General features: G+C 39.0%; 2 protein-coding genes across 3 annotated transcripts in view; one reads left to right on the top strand and one right to left on the bottom strand.

Annotated features, from left to right (window-relative positions):
- The window catches only part of LOC126415566 (terpene synthase), a 42,448-nt gene that overhangs the window by 8,599 nt on the left and 13,982 nt on the right, over nt 1-19,867 (bottom strand). For both annotated transcript variants that reach the window (XM_050083439.1, XM_050083438.1), the window contains exons 4-5: nt 19,695-19,834; nt 10,582-10,684 (exon numbers count right to left, since the gene is read on the bottom strand). In XM_050083439.1, coding sequence (XP_049939396.1) covers nt 10,582-10,684; nt 19,695-19,834 — 243 coding nt within the window. The remainder of the gene's footprint in view (nt 1-10,581; nt 10,685-19,694; nt 19,835-19,867) is intronic.
- The window catches only part of LOC126415592 (uncharacterized), a 39,165-nt gene continuing 36,014 nt past the window's right edge, over nt 16,717-19,867 (top strand). Inside the window, exon 1 of the mRNA XM_050083440.1 lies at nt 16,717-16,829. Coding sequence (XP_049939397.1) covers nt 16,796-16,829 — 34 coding nt within the window. The 5' untranslated portion in view covers nt 16,717-16,795. The remainder of the gene's footprint in view (nt 16,830-19,867) is intronic.

Raw genomic sequence — 19,867 nt, 5'->3', positions numbered from 1 at the left:
CTATGCAAAACAGATTTCCTGCAGATGGACTGCTTCTGAAGTTTTGCAGTGTCATCCTCCTGTCCCTCAACATAGATTAACCATTACTGTTCACCACAGAACAGTGAGAGGCAAATTTTGGAGTGAATGCATCAGAGGCATTGTGGATGACCTCTGTCACATGGTCCACCCACTTCTAGTCACTATCACAATGTTCTGTCACAGTCTGTTGATGTACAACATTCAGTTAACATGATTGGGCCCCATTTTTAGGTCATCATTCAGTTACTGGTCTCTGTACTAGATAGATTAAGACAAGAATCAGTCCCTGGAATTACATCCACTACAACTTCCCACAAAGCAGCATCTGCAAAGGCAGGGGAGCATTTTGTGAGATCTGTAGTGGAGAACAACGAATGGCTTGAACATAACATCTGCAATTTTCATCAACTGTTACTTTCCACACTACTATGTCAAAACCTCTAGCATTTAAAATGCCTTAGAGGAGGTGGTAAGAAAAAGACTTATTTTCAGCCATATAAAGTGTGTCTTATGCTTCTCAGGTAACACTAATCTACAGAAAGGTCGCACAAATGAACAGCTTTCTACAATGTGCCATCAACATTTTTCATTAGATTCCTTATCTATGAGACAAATTACAGTTACCATTATTACTGCAGTTCTGATCCCGTTATCCCCATTACATCTCATGATGTCCTGACGCATTCACTTGAGCTGACTTTAGTTTGACTGTTGGGTAGTCTTTAAGTTTTTGCTTTTCCTTAATTTGGTTAACTTGTTGAGCTGCTGTTACCTCAGTGAAAAAAAGAGCAATTTCTTAGTTATTTCTACATCTACATATATACTCCGCTAGCCACCAAGTTGTGTGTGGCGGAGGGCACAATTCGCGCTGAAGTCATATTTGCCCCTCTCTCTTCCACTCGCGGATCGCGCGAGGGAAAAACGACTGTCTGAACGCCTCAGTACGAGCTCTTATTTCCATTATCTTTGAATGATGATCATTACAGATTTGAAAGTTGGTGGTAATAATATATGCTCTACATCCTCAGCGTAGATTGGATTTCAGAATTTAGTGAGCAACCCTTTCTGTTTAGCGCATCGTCTATCTGCAAGTGTGTCCCACTTCAAACTTTCTATGAGATTTGTAACGCTCTCGCGATGGCTAAATGTACCAGTAATGAATCTTGCCGCTCTACTTTTGACCTTCTCAATCTATTGAATCAGAGCCAACTGGTAAGGGTCCCACACAGACGAACAATACTCCAAGGCTGGATGAACAAACGTATTGTAAGCTATTTCCTTTGTTGAAGGACTGCATCACTTCAGGATTCTACCAATAAACTGCAATCTAGAGTTCGCCTTACCCGTTACTTGTGTAATCTGATCATTCCATTTGAGATCAGATGCTTGGCTGATGTTACCGCTTCCAAAGACTGATCATTTATTTTGTACTCATACATTAATGGGGATTTTTGCCTTGTTACACGCAGTACGTTACACTTACTAATATTGAGAGATAACTGCCAGTCATTACACCACGCATTTATTTTCTGCAAATACTCACTGATTTGTTCACAACTTTTGTGTGATACTACTTTTCTGTAGACTACAGCATCATCGGCAAACAGTCTAAGGCTGCTGTCAATACCATCAACCAGATCGTTTATGTAAATCGTAAAAAGCAGAGGACCTATTACCCTGCCCTGGCGCACATCCGAAGTTACTCTTGTTTTTGTTGAAGTTACCCCGATCAGGACGACGTAATGCTCCCTGTCTGTTAGAAAACTTTCTATCCAAGCGCATATGTCATTGGATAGACCGTAAGCACGCACTTTTTGTAGCAAGCGACAGTGGGGAACTGAGTCGAACGCCTTTTGAAAGTCGAGAAATATGGCATCAACCTTGGAGCCGGTATCTAGAGCCTGTTGTATATCATGCACAAAGAGGGCCAGCTTTGTCTCGCATGACCGCTGTTTCCTAAAACTGTGCTGGTTTCTGTAGATTAGCTCCACAGAGTCTAGAAAGGTCATCATGTCAGAACACAAAATATGTTCCATGATTCTACAACAAATCGATGTCAGTGAAAATGGCCGGTAATTATGTGCATCCAATTTTCTACCCTTTTTATAGATTGCTATTACCTGGGTCTTCTTCCAGTCCCGTGGAACTTTCCACTGTTCCAATGATCTCTGATAGGTGACAGATAAGAATGGTGCTATATTTGTAGCATAGTCAACATAAAATCTTACGGGGATACCGTCTAGGCCAGATGCCATCCTAGCGTCTAAGGATCCTAACTCTTTTACAATCCCAGATACACTAAACATTATGTCAGCCATCCTTTTGTTTGTTCGATAATTCAGAGGGGGAATGGTGCTCCAGTCCTCTATCGTAAACGAGTTTTTGAAAGCTAGGTTTAGACTTTCGGCCTTCTGTTTATCATCATCAGTTACATTACCCCTACTGTAGCGTTCATAGATTTCACGTACGACCAAAATTTTTTGGGGTTATTTTTAGAATTTGCAGATAAAATATTGCTTTCAAATTTGTTAAAAATGTCTCTCATTGTCCTTCTGACAGGTGCTTTCATGTCGCATAATTTCTGTTTGTCAGCGGGGCAGTGACTTCGCTTATAATGACTGTGCAAAATTCTCTGCTTTCTCAGCAACTTCCTAATATGTTTGCTGTACCAAGGTGGATCCTTTCCCTCCCCTATACTTCTGCTAGGCACATAATTCTCTGGCACATGGTGGACAATACCTATAAATTGCGACCAAAGATGCTCAATATCTTTGTGTCCCGCAGTGAATGCTTGGAGCTGACTATGAAGATATTCATTAATGATACTTTTATTTGCTTTCCCAAACAAGAAAACTCTATGCTGCTGCTTTTTTTTTTTCCTTTTCTTTTTTTCAACTTCCACTGACATAGAAGCCACAACAACATTATGGTCGCTAATACCTTCTCCTAGATTAACTTCCTCAAAAAGATCAGATCTGTTTGTCGCCAAGATATCTAATATGTTCCCATCTCGAGTTCGTTTTCTAACCAATTGCTCACGGTTGTATGTTGAGAGCGCTCCTAGAATAACTTCACACGAATCTTTGCTTCTGCCCCCTGTGATAAACGTGTAATTTTCCCAGTCAATGGATGCTAGATTAAAGTCTCCACCTATAACTAATGGATAATTTGGATATTTACTTCCTATGTACTCCAGACTTTCCCTGAAATGTTCTGCGACATTTGTTGCGGATGCTGCTGGTCTATAAAAACATCCTTGTCTGATTGACAGCTTTATCCAGACTATTTCCCAGTCCGACGCAGTATCAATCTCAACTGCGTTTAAACAGCTTTTAACTGCAATGAACACACCACATCCCATAGCATCAGTCCTATCCTTCCTAAACATTGTCCAATCAGAGTTCAAAATTTCACTGCTCTTTATGTCTGGTTTCAACCAGCTTTTGATACCTAATACAATATTGGCATTGCTACTGTTTATTTTGGAGATAAACTCGGGAATCTCGCTACAGACACTTCGACAACTTACTAACATGAGATTAAGCGTATTTAAATCCTTTGGAATGACCTGTTTAGGCGAACTAACAATTTTTACAGTTGGCACACCCACATCAGTGTCATGAACTGGTAATTTTTTGGGCCAGCAGTTTGTTTCCCATGGGGAGGAACCTAATCTAAAAACCCGCATGTGCATGCCAAAAGTACTGTGCTACCCACGTAGCTGCTTCCTGTGTGTAGTGCACCCCTGATCTATCGAGGGGCGTCCTACAACCTTCCACTCCATAGCGTAGGTCGAGGAATCTACAACCATTTTCATCACAGAGTCAACGTAGCCTCTGGTTTAGATTCTCCACTTGACTCCAAACCAGAGGACCCCGGTCCACCCTGGGTACGATGCTGCAGATCGTCAGCTTGGCTTCCACTCCTCGAGAGATGGAGGCCGCCTTCACCAATTTAGCCAGCCATCGGAAAGACCCAAGGATTTCCTCGGAACCCCAACGACAGGCATTGTTGGTGCTGACATGCGCAACAATCTGCAGCTGGCTGCAACCCGCACGCTCGATAGCTGCCGGAAGAGCCTCTTCCACACCCTAGACAAGGCCCCCCAGCAAACACACCGAGTGAAGTGGACTTCTTCCCCGCCCTAGCCACTATGTTCTTGAGGGGTTCCATGACCCGCCTAACATTGGAGCTTCCAATAACTAACAAACCCCTACCCCTACGTGCCGGTCTGGACCTTGCTGAAGGAGCAGTCACTATCCTGGCAGAAGGTGCAGTCTGATCCAGCTCAGCCTCCCCCCCCCCCCCCACTCCCCCCAGCATCAGATAGCACACTGAATCTATTATCAAAGTGCATGGGATTTGGCAGGAGGCTGCTTCCCCCATGCAGCCTTCACTTTGAGGCTTGAGGCCTCAACACAGTCTGCCACCCACACTGAGGTGAGAGTGGGCCAGCCAGCTCTGTCGCACCTGAGGTCAGCTCAGTGACAGAGTGCTGTGACATTTCCCCCCCCCCCCCCTCATCCTGCACATCTAGTACAGCAGAGGCTGCCCCAGGCACCCCATCCCCACCGCACCTCAAGGTGGCACTCTGGAGCTTGTTGACTGTGGCAAACAAAGCTTCCAGCTGGGTTTGGACTTTGGCCAACTCCTTCTGCATCCACACACAACAGACACAGTCCCTATCCATGTAGCTAGTAACTGATTTACTATAAAAAACTTAAGGAAACCTACTGTCACACAAGGTTAACAGCTACACTCTAGTTGGCAGAAAGGACACTCAATAATGAAAATAAAAATTTATGGTAGAAGCGAGATCTGGTGCTTATTTTCCTGCTAGGGGCTATTTAAAGAATAAGACAGTTACCTACAGTAAACTGCTAGGGGCTATCTAGTGAATATTGTAAATGAATTAAACAGTGACCTACAGTAAGCTGCCCCTACTGATTATCCCTCGTATTTGTAATTTAAACAAGTGTTTAAATACACGCGAAAGTGACTTAATAAAACTATAAAAACTGCTACCTCACATGTACCCAGTCTAAATCACACTAATAAATGTAAACACTGGGTACTGTACTCTGACACATGCAGATACAAAACAAAATCTTTAGCTAACAATAAGAATTCAGAATGTAAAGCATAAATACAAATTCTACTTTATAAGAACCGATGGGCTTACAGTACACTATCACTAAAGCCCACAACAAGCTAAGGAATTTAAGCAGACGGAGAGGTGAGTTTTAGCTTTCTGCTAACTAAACAGTATGTAATAAGGGCTCCGAAGTTTTATTGTAACACCGATTTACTCAGATATTGTAGTGTAATACTAATTTACCACATATTATATGTTTAACTGTCAATGGTCGCAGGTTGCGCTAGTCAAACGTATACTAGTGAGGTTAGAAATCACTGTCAGTATCACTATTCCTAATAAAACATATAAAAACTGCTACCTTCAATATATTGAGTGTAAATGACACTAATACATGTGAATACTGAGTATTGTACACTAACTTAAACTGATTAACCCTTGTATTGATAATGTAAACAAACGTTTATGTTCACATGAAAAATAACCTAATAAAACGTATAAAAACTGCTACCTTGAACGTATTGAGCCTAAATGGCACTAATAATCGCAAATACTAAGTATTGTGCACTGAATTAATTGATAATCCCGCATATTCAACGTCCGTTAAGAATGTAAACAAACATTTGCGTACACCCGGAAACTGTCCTAAATAGAAACTTTGCTTATCTTATTCAGATGCAAATAAAAACTGTGTATCTGACACTAATACAAATAAATACTATAGAATACACAGCAAAAATGATTAATTACTAGCTAAATTACTTATCTTGCAACACAGCAAACGAAAAGCGCTCGTAGCCGGCGCCAGGGCTGCCAGGGCATCACTAATTTGGTGAAGTTAAGTGTACCAATCAAATGAACAAATCTTCTAAAACATTGCTTACATATAATGACACTTTATCAGATGTTTCTTCTTCACATTTTATTCCTACAAATTCATTCTGTAACATGGGGTGTGTTCTGCTCAGGTGAGTACCTAATCAAGCTCTCATTTGTTTGGGTGCTTCTACTCCATCACGGTACACCCATTCTGTACTGAGCATTTTTAGTTGTGATGTATCCAGACAATGTTATTCCCACAAAATAAATATGCAATAACTGAATATTTAGTTCATTTGAACTGCAGCAACCTATATAGTACGTCCAGTTGTGCCTGGGAAAGCCTTATACAAATGAGGTGTGGTACAGTAAGTTTCCCATAGGTTGCTTGCTAAGAACATTTTTGCTTCAACAGCTATCCACACATTTAGCGCTAGTGTGGTCCTTATCTTTTTGAATTTGGTGTTTCTTCATACACACACCCTCGTTTCTTTCCTTTTATTTTATGAAGAATTTTAAAATCTATTTTGTTGAAACTGGAGACAAGGAACCCATGCTCAGTGGCCGAGAAGTTCTGTCATATCACTATGTGTTGTTTGTTGCTGCTTATGCATGTGCTAGACTGTAGACTGCTGTCATTAAGAGTGATCCTCATACAATGTTACATAGAAATGTCAAATGGTTTGAACATCCCCCCCCCCCCCTTTTCTTTGCATGTTTTGATAATGGGCTAAATTTCATTAAAATTAATTAATATTAACCCCTACCAAAAATATATTTAAACGTGAGAAATTTAAGTACTACTGTGCAACAGACAATATTAAATGTATGAATGAAGCATAAATCAATATTAGTTTAGCCTTTTTTTCTTTTAACAATCATGCTATTGTCTCTAGTGATCTTGCACATAATACAAAATTAATTCTTTTTGTTCTCCATTGGCTGTTAATACCCCATTCAAATCTTACATTACCCCTCTTTCCACTGTATTATATGTCACCTTAAGATTTTTCACAGCCTGTTTGGCACTAAGATAGAAAATATTTGAATCCCAAGAAAAAGAAAACTTATTTAATAAATGTAAATCTATGCTTAACTTCTTCAACGTATCTAAACTATTGACTGAAATGAACTCATATGGCTATAGAGTGAAAATTTCATTCTGGAAACTTCCCCAGGCTGGAGCTAAGCCATGTCTCCCAAACATTCTTTCTTCCAGGAGTGCTAGTCTTGCAAGTTTCACAGGAGAGCTTCTGTGGAGTTTGGAGGGTAGGAGATGTGGTACTAATGGAAGTAAAGCTGTAAGGAAAAGTCATGAGCTGTACTTGGGTAGCTCAGTTGATAGAAGATTTGTCTGTGAAAGGCACAGGTCCCGACTTTTGAGTCTTGGTCCAGCACATAGTTTTAATCAGCCAGGAAGTTTCATTGCAGTCAAGCACATGCATATGCAGTAATAAACAACATGCAGTGATATGACACAACTTCTCTGCCCCTGTGGCATAGGTTCCATGACTTCTAATTTCAACAAAATAGGTTTTAAAATAATTCTTAAAACAAAAGGAAATGCATATGGATGTGTGTGAAGAAACATAAAATTCGAAAAAATAAGGACTACCTTAAAGTAGCACACTGAGTGTTATTAATTTATTTATTATTTTAGAGACTTGTAATTTATTCACAGTACAGGCAGTTAGGCAAAAATGTGATATACAACGTTTCACAATTGTGACCAATAGTCATCATCACTGGTGCTTGCTGAAAGATTTCAATAGTGAAGGACTGGTCACCACTTACAGACCAATACCTAGCAACTGCTACTTGGGAAGAGTCTAAGAATAGCAAAAGCACTTACACTTACAGCATAAAAAAGAATGTTGTCCTGCAAAGGTTCGGTCCCAATGGATTTGCCAACAGCATACCAACAAAAGAGTTGAGTAGCCCTTGGGGAGGAACTTAAAGATTTTTATCAAACATTTAGCACAGATATGAAAAGTAACTCATAGCTGTATTCTATGAAGAGCTTCCTGAAGCCTGCACCACTGCAACTGAAATCTTACAGCAACTTTTAATGTCACATTTTGTGACATTTCATATCTGAAACTGTTTGACATGTTTAGAACTGACACTAACTTATTCCAAGCACATTAATGGGTATTTGAAAAATCTAGGAAGTACACAGATATTGTAAAAGAAAAAAAAAAAGAGTGTGTGTGTGTGTGTGTGTGTGTGTGTGTGTGTGTGTGTGTGTGTGTGTGAGAGAGAGAGAGAGAGAGAGAGAGAGAGAGAGAGAGAGAGAGAGAGAGAGAGGGGGGCACGCCATAGGACATTGAAGCCTGTCAAATATATGTAGATACACCAATGGAAATGGAATGTCGTGTGGCGAGAGCCTTCTGGCAGGTAGACCTGATTGCATGGTGCAAGTCTTTGTGATGCCACTTCAGCAACTTGCATGTCGATGAGGATGAAATGATGATGATGATGAAGACAACACCCAGTCCCTGAGTGGAGAAAATCTCCAGCCCAGCCGGGAATCAAACCCTGGCCCCCTGCATGACAAGTGGCATGTTATCCACTCAGCTATGGTGGTGGACGATACACCCAATGAAGATCTTTGCTTCATTCCAAGAGGAATGGGATAAAAAGATGACAACCTGATGGAACTTGATATCAAGAAGAATGTAGGAACAGCACGGGTGGATTTGCTGAATACAATGAATGGAAGGGTCCAGAGGCAGCCCTCATCCAGCAGTAAATAACAATGGATGATGGTGGCACTGAAAAATTCATGAAAATAAAATTTTATTTGCCTTATATTCAGCATCACTGATAGTGGATGTGAAATTATTAACTCTGTAGCTTTCTTCTTCCTATAGCTCAAGATTTTTTTCCACACTAAGCTAAAGCCTCAGTTATCTCTATGACTTTAGCCTTTAAAATTATACATGATGAGAGCAAGTTGTTTTGAACATGTGGCAATACACAACTCAAAGTTCTCTTTTACTTTCTCGGTGTTACAGACTTTTCAAAAAATGTTGATAGTACAGGAGAAAGCCCAATATGTAGACTAGTCTATAAAGATGAAGTCCAGTACCCAAGCAACGATACTTTCAGACACAGTATAACCACCACCCTGACTGACTATTTCAGCTTAGCAGACATCATTTATGGACATGAGGTAGTGTTTTCCATAAACAAGAGGTGGGTTGCCCAACTGCCTCACAGACCACCATGGAAAGGGGGTATGGCAGGAGTTTACAAGGACAACAAAATTATTGCAAATGACAACCAGACAGTTGTAAATGCCATGGCTAACACTGCACAAAGTCTTGCATAAAGTGTTACATACTTATGCCTATGAGGTGCAGCTGCTCAAAGCACTAAATGTAACAGACAAACCTAAGAGTGAACAGTTTCCAGTGGACAAGTTATCCAAAATTGACATAAACAATGACTTTTTGGAAAAGACTTGTTTCTGTGATAAGTTAACTTTTCATGTATCTGGCAAACTGAACAGATAGAACAAGATCTGAAACTTACATGCAACAAACTTGGAAATAAAGACACTTGCAGAGGATAGTGAAAAATTGGGGAAAAGAACTGTTGCTGGCAATCTAAGTACCGAGGAGGAGGAGGAGGAGGAGGAGGAGGAGGAGGAGGAGGAGGAGGAATCAGTGTGTCCTCATCTTACAAATGAAATGGAGACTGCCAATGTGTGGTGCAAAGTTATATGCAATTGCTTTGTCCATTCTTATTCAATGTGCCTACTGTCAACACTATTTACCTGGGCATGTTACAAGTGTGTGCTGTGCCACAATTGGAACACCTGCAATCTATTTGAAGTCATACTTCAGCAGATGGCGGCACTACCTCATTCATTCTTGACTCTTATCAATTTCTGAAGGATAAGTTTCTTGATAGACAGACTGAATTAAATGGTTCTATTTGGTAGCTGCCACCATCATTTGGTCTCATGCCACTAGACTGCTTCCGAAGGGGTTTTATATGCTCTAGTGTACTGAACCAACATTACTGACAGGGCTGGAAGGCATGCATCTGTAACACATTTATGTCACTGTGGAGTTCGTGGGTTGTACATGGGCAGAAACTGAATACCAATTGAACATTGCCTGTGCCTTTGCCAAAGAACACAATGACATGAATTAATGAGGGAACAAAGTTTTAAAAGTTATCTTGACACTTGTTAAAAACCATTTGTTAATATATGAAACAGTTCTACAGTTATTGAAATCTAGAACTGTAAAGATAATTCATGGAAACCCTGTATTATACGTACACATCAGGAAAATTCCCCAGGCTAATGCTGAAAATAAATGAAGCAGAGTGCAGCATATGTACTGTATCAATATTTTGTAAAGGCCTTGGATTACCATGCACTTACACAAGTAGGAGTTCCCGTGAAATGTGGGGCTGAGATATTTCAAATTTTACAGTCAAAATAATTTTTGTAAATTCAGACAGCCATTTTAGTGAGTAGTGATCATAAGGAAGTTTTTAAGCAACAAAGGTGACAAACACCAACATCAACATTTCCATTATCAGTATAACTTACATACTTACAATTATTTTTAATATGTTTAAAATTATCATGAAAACAAAAATTACATACCGTTATTTAAAAAGGATACGAATGACTTGTCTATCATCTGGTTGACTAGTTATAGCATGAATTATTGGGAAACTGAACTTTCCTTCAGTCAGGTCCTCACAAAAGCTCTTATTTTCTGAATACTGTGGATAACAATATTATACTGATACAGAATGGTCAGTTTTTTAATCACAAAACTAAAAAAGAATGACAATTTTTAATGGTTTAAAAATAATACACCACCGTAATCATACAAATTTGTATCTAGTATGACTAGACTGACAGTAACATGTAATAGATTACAGATTTTGCAAGCATGTGGTGCTATTCACAACAAATGGGAACACGAAATTGATAAGTAAGATTGCATGTTATGAGGTGGAAAAAAAAAAAAACATTAAAAATAATACTAATGGAGAGCCAGTAGACCATTAAAGCGGAAATTCAAAGTAAATACAATGGATAATTGAATGCAAATTTTGTAACATATACTGGAAGATTTATCTGCAATCATTGGATGCTACAAAACATTTACCCATAATAAGAATTTTTGTTATTTATAGCTTACAACAGCCTGCTCCATTTACTTTTATTGCTGTTTGAGAATTATTATTACTATTATTATTATTATTATTATTATTATTATTATTTTACATTCTCTCAACATCTAAAAAACAAAGGCATACAAATTTGCTGTCAACATGGTTACTATAAGCTGTGTACTATGTGCCAAGCAATGAATTTCCCCACAGCTGAACATGAAAGGACAGGTTGGAGTTTGGTCATATGTCAGCACATGGCTACAACTTCAGGAACTGTCACAAAGACATACAGTCTGCTGTGCAGTGGAATTGTCATAGCTCTTGAGATGCTACTAATTTTGTAATATTCATCATATGCTTTTTTCAGCACTCCTTGTTCTGACAGGTGAGTCAATATCCCAGTTCCTTTCCTTTAAGCATTTGTTCCTTTTAAATCTACTTTTTTCTTCCATTAAGTGTCACTTCTTTGTAAATAATTGCACTGGTTTCATGTGCAAAGGTGTTGACAATGTACAGAGACACACAGAATAAGGGGAATGTTTGAAATGAGTAGTGGCAGCCATGGGCAGGTGGTAGGACTGCAGGTTCATGGCAGCGAGTAAAATGCCTGCCACTTCAGTAATCATGGATCAGTGTAACGGACAACACTGTGCGTCAAGCATTAAAATGTTTTATAAAAACAATGATAGTTTGGTAACAACACAGAGGGAGTTTTGATGTTTTTATAATTTTGGACATCATGATGCAATTCCATTGAAACATGCGATAAAATGTTGGATTAATAACTTTGAAGAGACTGGGTCTGCCCTTGTGAAGAAACCAACAGGATGACCAAGAAGCGTGCATTCTCCAGCGAACACTGATGTTGCGCGCGAGTCTGTCTTACTGAGCCCACGGCATTCAATTTGTAAGCAAGCAACAGTGGTTGGAATGCGCCAGAAGAGAGTTTGCAGCATTCTTCACCTTGATTTAAAATTTCATTCGTACAAACTACAGATGATGCAACAACTGAAGGACAGCTATTACTGGTTATGATTAGGATTCCGTCAACAAATGATAACAAAAATAAACAATGATGATGAATTTCTAAAAAGTTGTGGATGTCAGATGAGATACATTTTCATCTCACAGACTATGTGAATAAACAGAACTACTATTACTGGGTAAACACAAATCCTAATGACATTCATGAGTGTCCTTTACATGCTAGTAAAGAGACACTATGGAGTGGTGTTCCATCACATGTGATTATCAGACCATATTTTTTTTTGCAAATGAACACGGAAACACAATAACTGTCAACCCTGACTGTTATGCGGAGATGTCACGAACTTTTGCTATACCTGAATTGTACAACTTTCCAAACGTTCAAGAAGACTGGTTTCAACAGGACAGAGTGACATCACACACTGCACGGTAATCAATGGCACATGTGCAAGAATTGTTTGGTAACTGTGTGATCTCATGATTCAATAACAGTCCCTGGCCCCCTAGATCACCGGATTTATCTGTTTGTGATCTTTTCTTATGGGGCTACCTCGAGAGCAAAGTCTACACGACTCGACCAAGAACCCTTGATGAGTTAAAGCAGAGAATTCAGGATGCAATTCACAGTATCCCAGCTGAGATGTTGCAGCAGTCAATGAGGAATCTTAACAGGAGATTTCACGAATGTATTCGTACAGGAGGACGCCACCTAAAGCATTTAATTTTAAAAAATGATAAATGCCATCAATGTTTCGTACATGGCAAAGTTGTAAGGTTTCAGAATGTAAGGTTTCAATTACTATGAATGCAATTTCTTTCCTTCATCACTTCTAGTTTTATTCAATTGTGGAAATGTTCCCGTTTTTCTGTGTCATCCTGTATTATAATGTCCAATTATTGTTATATCATTTCAATTCATCAATGTTCCATCAATTATATTTCACAATATTGACTGTTTCACTTCTACACTTATATTCAACAAGACAGTTATTGGTGCGTGCTGCAGTATAGTTCTGGTGGTGGTTACAAATGATGTGCTGAATTTTATCTGCCATGAAGTCCTAAATCCAATCACAAAGCCAGTCTGACATTCCACTAGGTTTCATTCTGTTCACTAACAGTGCAGGCCATTATCAAATACCTTCAAGAATTCAGGGAACCTGGCATAAACCATTATGTAAATTTAGATTATCCACAGTGCTCTGGTTCTCAAGGATGAACAGAGGGCACCGGGTTTCCAAGATGTCTGTTTGAAAAATAAGTGTTAATTTTTCTGTAGGGGTCTTAACGCGTGAGGATAAAAAAACACGTTCCACAATCCAGCAACAGATCGATGTTAGAAGCATAGATGAATAAACAGGTTCTTCTGTCTAATGACATTCTTGAACTTCTGACCACATCAGTTCCCAATAAGACTTCAAGCTTTCAATGATTAGCATCACTGTCTTCGCCAAGAGCAGCTGAGTGCTGTGGCTACTGCTGTTGTGGCATTATGTAGCAAAGCAATAGCTTCTAACTGGTCAACAGACATTATAATTACATCAAGCTGCCACAGAGGTGTCAATGTCTGCATTAGTGGCACCACCGCTCCCATGGGAACATAAAAAACTCAGTCTGTTTCTCTGTTTCTTCCCAGTATTGAGCTCAGTCCACACATCACCAAGATTGTTTCCACTATCCCAGATGAAGTTATTCTCTCACATTCTAATTTAATTTAATTTTTAATTAAATTTGGCTCTATTTTGTCTATCTTCACATTATCATTACGTAGATGACATGTTTATGGAATGACCACATGGTGTCAAAGCTCTTCAGCAGTGCCTTGAGCCATGAAATACGGTACTTATGCCCAAACATCCAGTAGACTGGGGTGACAAAGAGAGAAGGAAAGTTGCCATTTTTAGATGTTCCGGAACAACAAACATGAGAGGGGCAACTCAGCCAATCTGTACTGCAAGCTGACATACACTGATCCATACCTCGGAGTGTAAGCCTCCAACCATCCAGTCCAGAAGAAAGCCATTTTAAATGTACTGGCATACAAAGATAAAACTGGTTGTGATGAGGATCACTTGGATTCCAAAATGAATCATCTGTAGTATGTATTATGACAGAATTCCTATGGGGCATGTGATATAAAGTTGGCACTCTCCAAGAAACATAAATGTGGAAACACTGAAAAATCAAATGATGATTCGTTTACTGTGATCCTTCATTTCTGCAATAATACATATAGTAAAACAGGCAGGGTCCTAGGAATAGTCCTAGAATTAAGATCTATTTGGGAAATGCTACAACTGGTTAAGGCCAGTCTCAGCCTCGGGGTCACTGAGATTTATAATACCCCCTGTGCGTGTGGAAGCATTGGGAAGCCCATCTGTATCATTTGAAAGTGCTTTATACAGCATCAACAGGAGATTTAAAAAAAAAAAAAATCACGAATTTGAGAAATCAGCAGCTGCTGAACATACCTCAAAAATAAGCACAAGATACTGTTTGAAGACACTTTTGTCCCAGGCTTATACATACTGTGTTTCTGTTATTAAAGATGCATAGAAATTAGAACATCTAAGACTAAGTTTATCTGGGACAGCAGTGGTGCATGAAAACGAGCTCTCGAAACTGAAAAGAAACAGAAATTCGCCAAACTTTTTACACTCCTATGGGAGCTGTGGCACCATCAGCACAGACACTGACACCACTATGGCAGCCTGATGTAAGTATAACATACACCAAACATTTAGAAGCTGTCCATGCGCTCTATATGGCCACCAAGGGAGCAGCTAGGTGCTTTTGACTAAGAAAATGTGGTAGTCATTGAAATCTTGAGGTTTTATCTTGAACTGACATGTCATGAAGCCTGAAAATGTTTATCCAAGAACGTCATTCTCAGGAGTGTTCTTTCATATGATCTATACAGAATCTTATATATGTGGATTGTGATTAAAATCTGCTACAGTAAAGGAAAGAACGTTAACTTAGACAGGATCAAAATCATCAATTCAATTGCTTATTAATACTGGTGTTGAAACAGATAATAAAAAGAATGCCAAAATACTGAATTCAGTTTTCCAGAGTTGTTTTCCTGTGGAAAATTGTTATATGGTTTCTCTAACAATCTTCATATGCAGAATGAGATTTTCACTCTGCAGCGGAGTGTGCGCTGATATGAAACTTCCTGGCAGATTAAAACTGTGTGCCCGACCGAGACTCGAACTCGGGAGTTCGAGTCTCGGTCGGGCACACAGTTTTAATCTGCCCGGAAGTTTCAATCTTTATATGATTGGCAAAAGGCAACTTCTGAGATAAGTTACTGCAGAATAGAAAATTGATGGACACTGTTTAACAACTGGAAAAAAATCACTGTCTCCCTTTAGTGCAGTTCAATTTGTGGCCCTCATGTCCTCTAATCTTTTTCTAAGTAGGCCTATGTTTCTCATGACCTTAAGGAAAATCAACAGCTGTAACTCACGGAAAACGTTCAAAAACTTGCAAAGCTTTCTTTCAATTTTGTCTACTTCTCATAGCAAACACTGTGCAATGCTTAATCTCTCTTCTCCAAAATAAGGTGTAGAATAGGCCACGTTATTGCTACTGGCTACTGAAGTAGCCAGTAGCAATAATGACTGTATGGACGATGTTGCCTATTCTACACCTTAGCCTAGATCTATGTGACAATGCTGTGCTGACTATATTTATATATTTTAACAATGCCATTATGGCCTTATCACTTTAGGACATGGTTTAGAAAAGCTCTGAGGATGGTCATTACGGACTGAAACCGGTCATCGTCAAAAGTACTGATATTGTTATCAAAGACAGGAATAATAAAAAAAATAAGAAAAAAAAAAAAAACATTTCATAGTATTAGATGACTGTTCGTATGTGTGACTATGTCGCAGCTGGTGAAATAATTTTGTGGTTTAGGCAGACCCTATCTCCACTTTTAGAGAACAGTGGAAAGCTCTTAGGAATAACAAATGTAGGAAAGTTCTGGTAGAGTGTATGCACTTTTGGATTAAAGGAAAGTACAAGCACAAGCATTGAGTTGTTGACTAGGAAAAACACAAGAAAGAAAACTTGCTAGCTTTTGAGCTTGAAAAACGATTACTCCAAAAGATAGCAAGTTTTCTTTCTTTTTGTGTTTGCCTATCAAAGACTCAACGCTTCTGCTCTTTGGTGAGTGGTCTCCTTCAATCTAAAAATATGTATATTCTTATGAATAATATTTCTAATAGGAAGTTCATATTATGAACCATGGGCAAGTGGAACTGTATTTCAATGGCCTTCTCTCTGAACTGCTTGATCTCATCTTACGAAATTATTAAAATCTTGTCTCTCTCTCTAAGGAGATTCCATTTAGATTTTTCTATTTTAACAGAATCAAGGAAGGAAAATTATGGTTTAATGCCTGTCAACCTTGAGGTCATTAGAAACAATAATGGCCGGGTTCAGCATACTCTCAAACACTGCAGAGCAGGTGAACAATTTACTATTGACTGATCAACTGATGCAAGTGTGCATGTTATTGTTCCTTCCTCTCCCCCCACCAACGGGCTGACCTGCACCAGCAAGGGCACCCACTCTTCGACAGCTGATGTGCAAGGTCATACATAATAAAGTGCAGCCTTCAGTTATTCACCATCAGTCAGTTTGTGCTACTGCACAGATCAATGACTATTCTTTTACTGGTACTGATTTCACAGTGCTGTGACTCATCAAGTTATGGACTCGCCCATAGAAAGATACATAAATATAGGTGAGTTCCTTTCTTTACATTTCGAAACAGAATGCAAATTTTCACAGGAGTATAACAGCAAAAGAAAAGTTCGAAATAACAACACTGCAAGACAAATTAGTGTACAACAATCATTGTTTGCAAGTAGAACTTTGTACAGAACCAACTGCCTTCAATTCATTATAGTCAAGCACTTCTATTTTAACAAATGGTTTCCTCTGAAGAGGAAGAGAGTTTATTGAGTCCCACTATTTTTTTCCTTTCTTATTCATGATTCGACTGGTGCCAGTAACAACTTCTCAGAATGATTTGCTTCATACTGTGAGGCGCGCAGACTGATAGATGAAAATTCTTGAGATAATGCCATTTGGGTCACTGTTTCTGTTTCCACTGACAAGGAACTGTGGACAGCTCTTAGAATTAAGATATATTACGAAATTCATGTGGTGAAACTGCGTTTCGATGGGCTTGTCCCTGCACCACCTGACCTCAGTTTGGTAAGTTTTAAGTTGTTCTCTGTACCTGTCATTAAGGTTTTTACATTTCAATTTCATCATTTTAATGATTAATAACAGTGAGTAAGAAAATATGGTTCTTTAGTTTCCTATTGTTATAGATGTATGAAAGTAGATGGACTCAGTAAATGTAGATGGGCTAATTAACTTTTCGTGTATCATTACAACAGTTGTAATTTTACCTCACTGACTGTGAAATGAGAAGGAACAACTTTAAAAAGATTAACTTGTTCAGCAACATTTCTGATGAAAACAGACATGAGACATCTGACATGTTCACTGCAGAAGCTGAAGCATAGCTTCACTGGCCTGCACTGGAAATATTAAATATTGTGAATGTCATTGGGCATGGCACAGCTCTTGACATCCGCTCATGGCCTGGTCGTCAGTGTGAACACTGCAACGCAAAACAACAGGTTTGACAGCCCGGTGCATCACAGCCCAGTCCAACATGTCTTGGCCCAGTGCATCATGGCCCACTCCAGCATGTCTTGGCCCAGGATGCAGTGTGAACAGTCCTTTAGAGGCAATTCCTACTGCAATTACAGCAATAAAATAGATTCGTGGATGAAATGTGGAAATATTAGTTCTCAACAGATCAAAATTTGAATTATAGGTGATGTTTATTATTTCAAGAGATTTTTCTTAGTAGTCAATTATTCCCTAGCCAGTTATATGGTGATTTGGAAGCAGTGTGGTATGAGCAAGAAGCTTCCCAACAGTTTTGGGTCTTGACTTGTTGGAAACAAGCACGTTGGTTATTTCAGAGAGAAAAGATTAATTTGGAAAGGCTATTAATGTCAGCCACAACTTCAAAATTATATAGTGAATGTGAACAGTGTTCAGTCAGTTCAACTGTACTGGAGTTTCCTTAGGAAAATAAGATTACCATATTTAATGTTGAACAATCACGTGTGTACAGAACTTCCCCTTTCAAATGTCTGTTGTTACCCAGTTCTCCTCATTAGCTACTGTAAAGTCAACTCCCTTACTCTGGCCTCACTGAGAATTCTATTCTCCCTCACCTTACCTAGTTTCTGACTAAGTGACAATGACTCTGAAAATATGGCATTTACTATCCTCCTCTCTTTGTACTGCAAGCTGCCTTTTCTGAATAGAAACTTACAATGTATTGCCTTACTAAGCTAGTTTTGGTCTTGATAGGTATTTATTATTAATATTATTACTATTATTATGTTTGGTTGGTTGGCTGGTTTGGGGGAGAGGACCAAACAATGAGATCATCAGTCCCTTCAGTTTCGAGAAGGATGGGGAAGGAAGTCGGTTGTGTCCTTTCAAAGGAACCACCCTAGCATTCGGCTAAACTGATTTTGGGAAATCATGGAAAACCTAAATCAGTATGGCCAGATATGGGTTTGAACCGTTGTGCTCCAAAATGCGAGTCCAGTGTGCTAACAACTAAGGCACCTCGCTCCGTAGTGCATTTTTGTTTTTAACTTTGAGAAATAACATCACCAACACGCTTAGCTGCAAGTCCATTCTTGTTTGCTTGCCTGTCTATTAGACCATGTATTAGATCACTGATGTTCAATGATGGTGCTGGATGCAATAACAGTACTTTTAACTGTTACTGAGTTATTCACGATTAGAAACATGTTGTAGGCTGGCTAGGCTGTTCCAACATTGCTCCATGGGGCAAGGGCCCCCATGGTTGCCCCTCAATGTGCTTGCAGGAAGAGACAGGTAGTGTAGGCTAGCTGCCAGATGGTTGTACTGAACACATTTTGCGCAAGCAGTGTGGCCATCCTTGACTGTACACAACTGTATACGCTATGGTCCAGCTGCAAGATGTCCCGCACATTAGCTGTTTACCCACCCTTGCCCACCTGGGCCTGTGTCTGCTGGTGGGCATGTGAGCTGGAACAGCCTATTTAGGCACTATATCTGTTATCTTCCTACTACGAGACAGCCTTAAACATATGAGCCTGAAAATATGAATAAAGAAGCTCAGTGCTCTAAAAATGAGATTTCACAATACTTGTACATTTACAATTGTTGATAATTTGAATTTTCCTTCAAATGTCAAGTTTTATTTCTCTATCAGGGAAACAAAAGACAACTTCTTTGCTTACACACCATTTCATGAGATTAAAAAATAGATAAACAAATAAATAAACACTAACAAATGTTTTTTGATCATGACATACAGACAACAAGAGAGAATGGGATTTGTTACATAACTATGAAAATGTATGTTGCTGTGATACACATTTCTGATAAGTGTGTGTCATTATAAAGAGGAGAAAATGGTTACATAATTTAGGCAATGAACATCAACAAAAGTCATATTTTTCTTTACTGTAGTTATGTGACAGTTCTATTACAATCCAAACACATAAATTCCTCTTACCTCTTGTAAGCACAGATTGCAGTAATCATCCCTTATTTGGAAGTATAATCCTAATACAGCAGCCAGTTTTGTGAAGTCAGCTTTGTTTTCACTAAAGAGCTGCATCAACCTAATTGCAAGCATAAATAATCCACCAGTTTCTGTAAAATAAAAAAAAATATTTAGCTTCATCC

This window comes from Schistocerca serialis, chromosome 1 (genome assembly GCF_023864345.2).
Source record: "Schistocerca serialis cubense isolate TAMUIC-IGC-003099 chromosome 1, iqSchSeri2.2, whole genome shotgun sequence".
Classification (NCBI taxonomy): domain Eukaryota; kingdom Metazoa; phylum Arthropoda; class Insecta; order Orthoptera; family Acrididae; genus Schistocerca; species Schistocerca serialis.
This window is presented reverse-complemented; position numbering and strand designations above follow the sequence as displayed.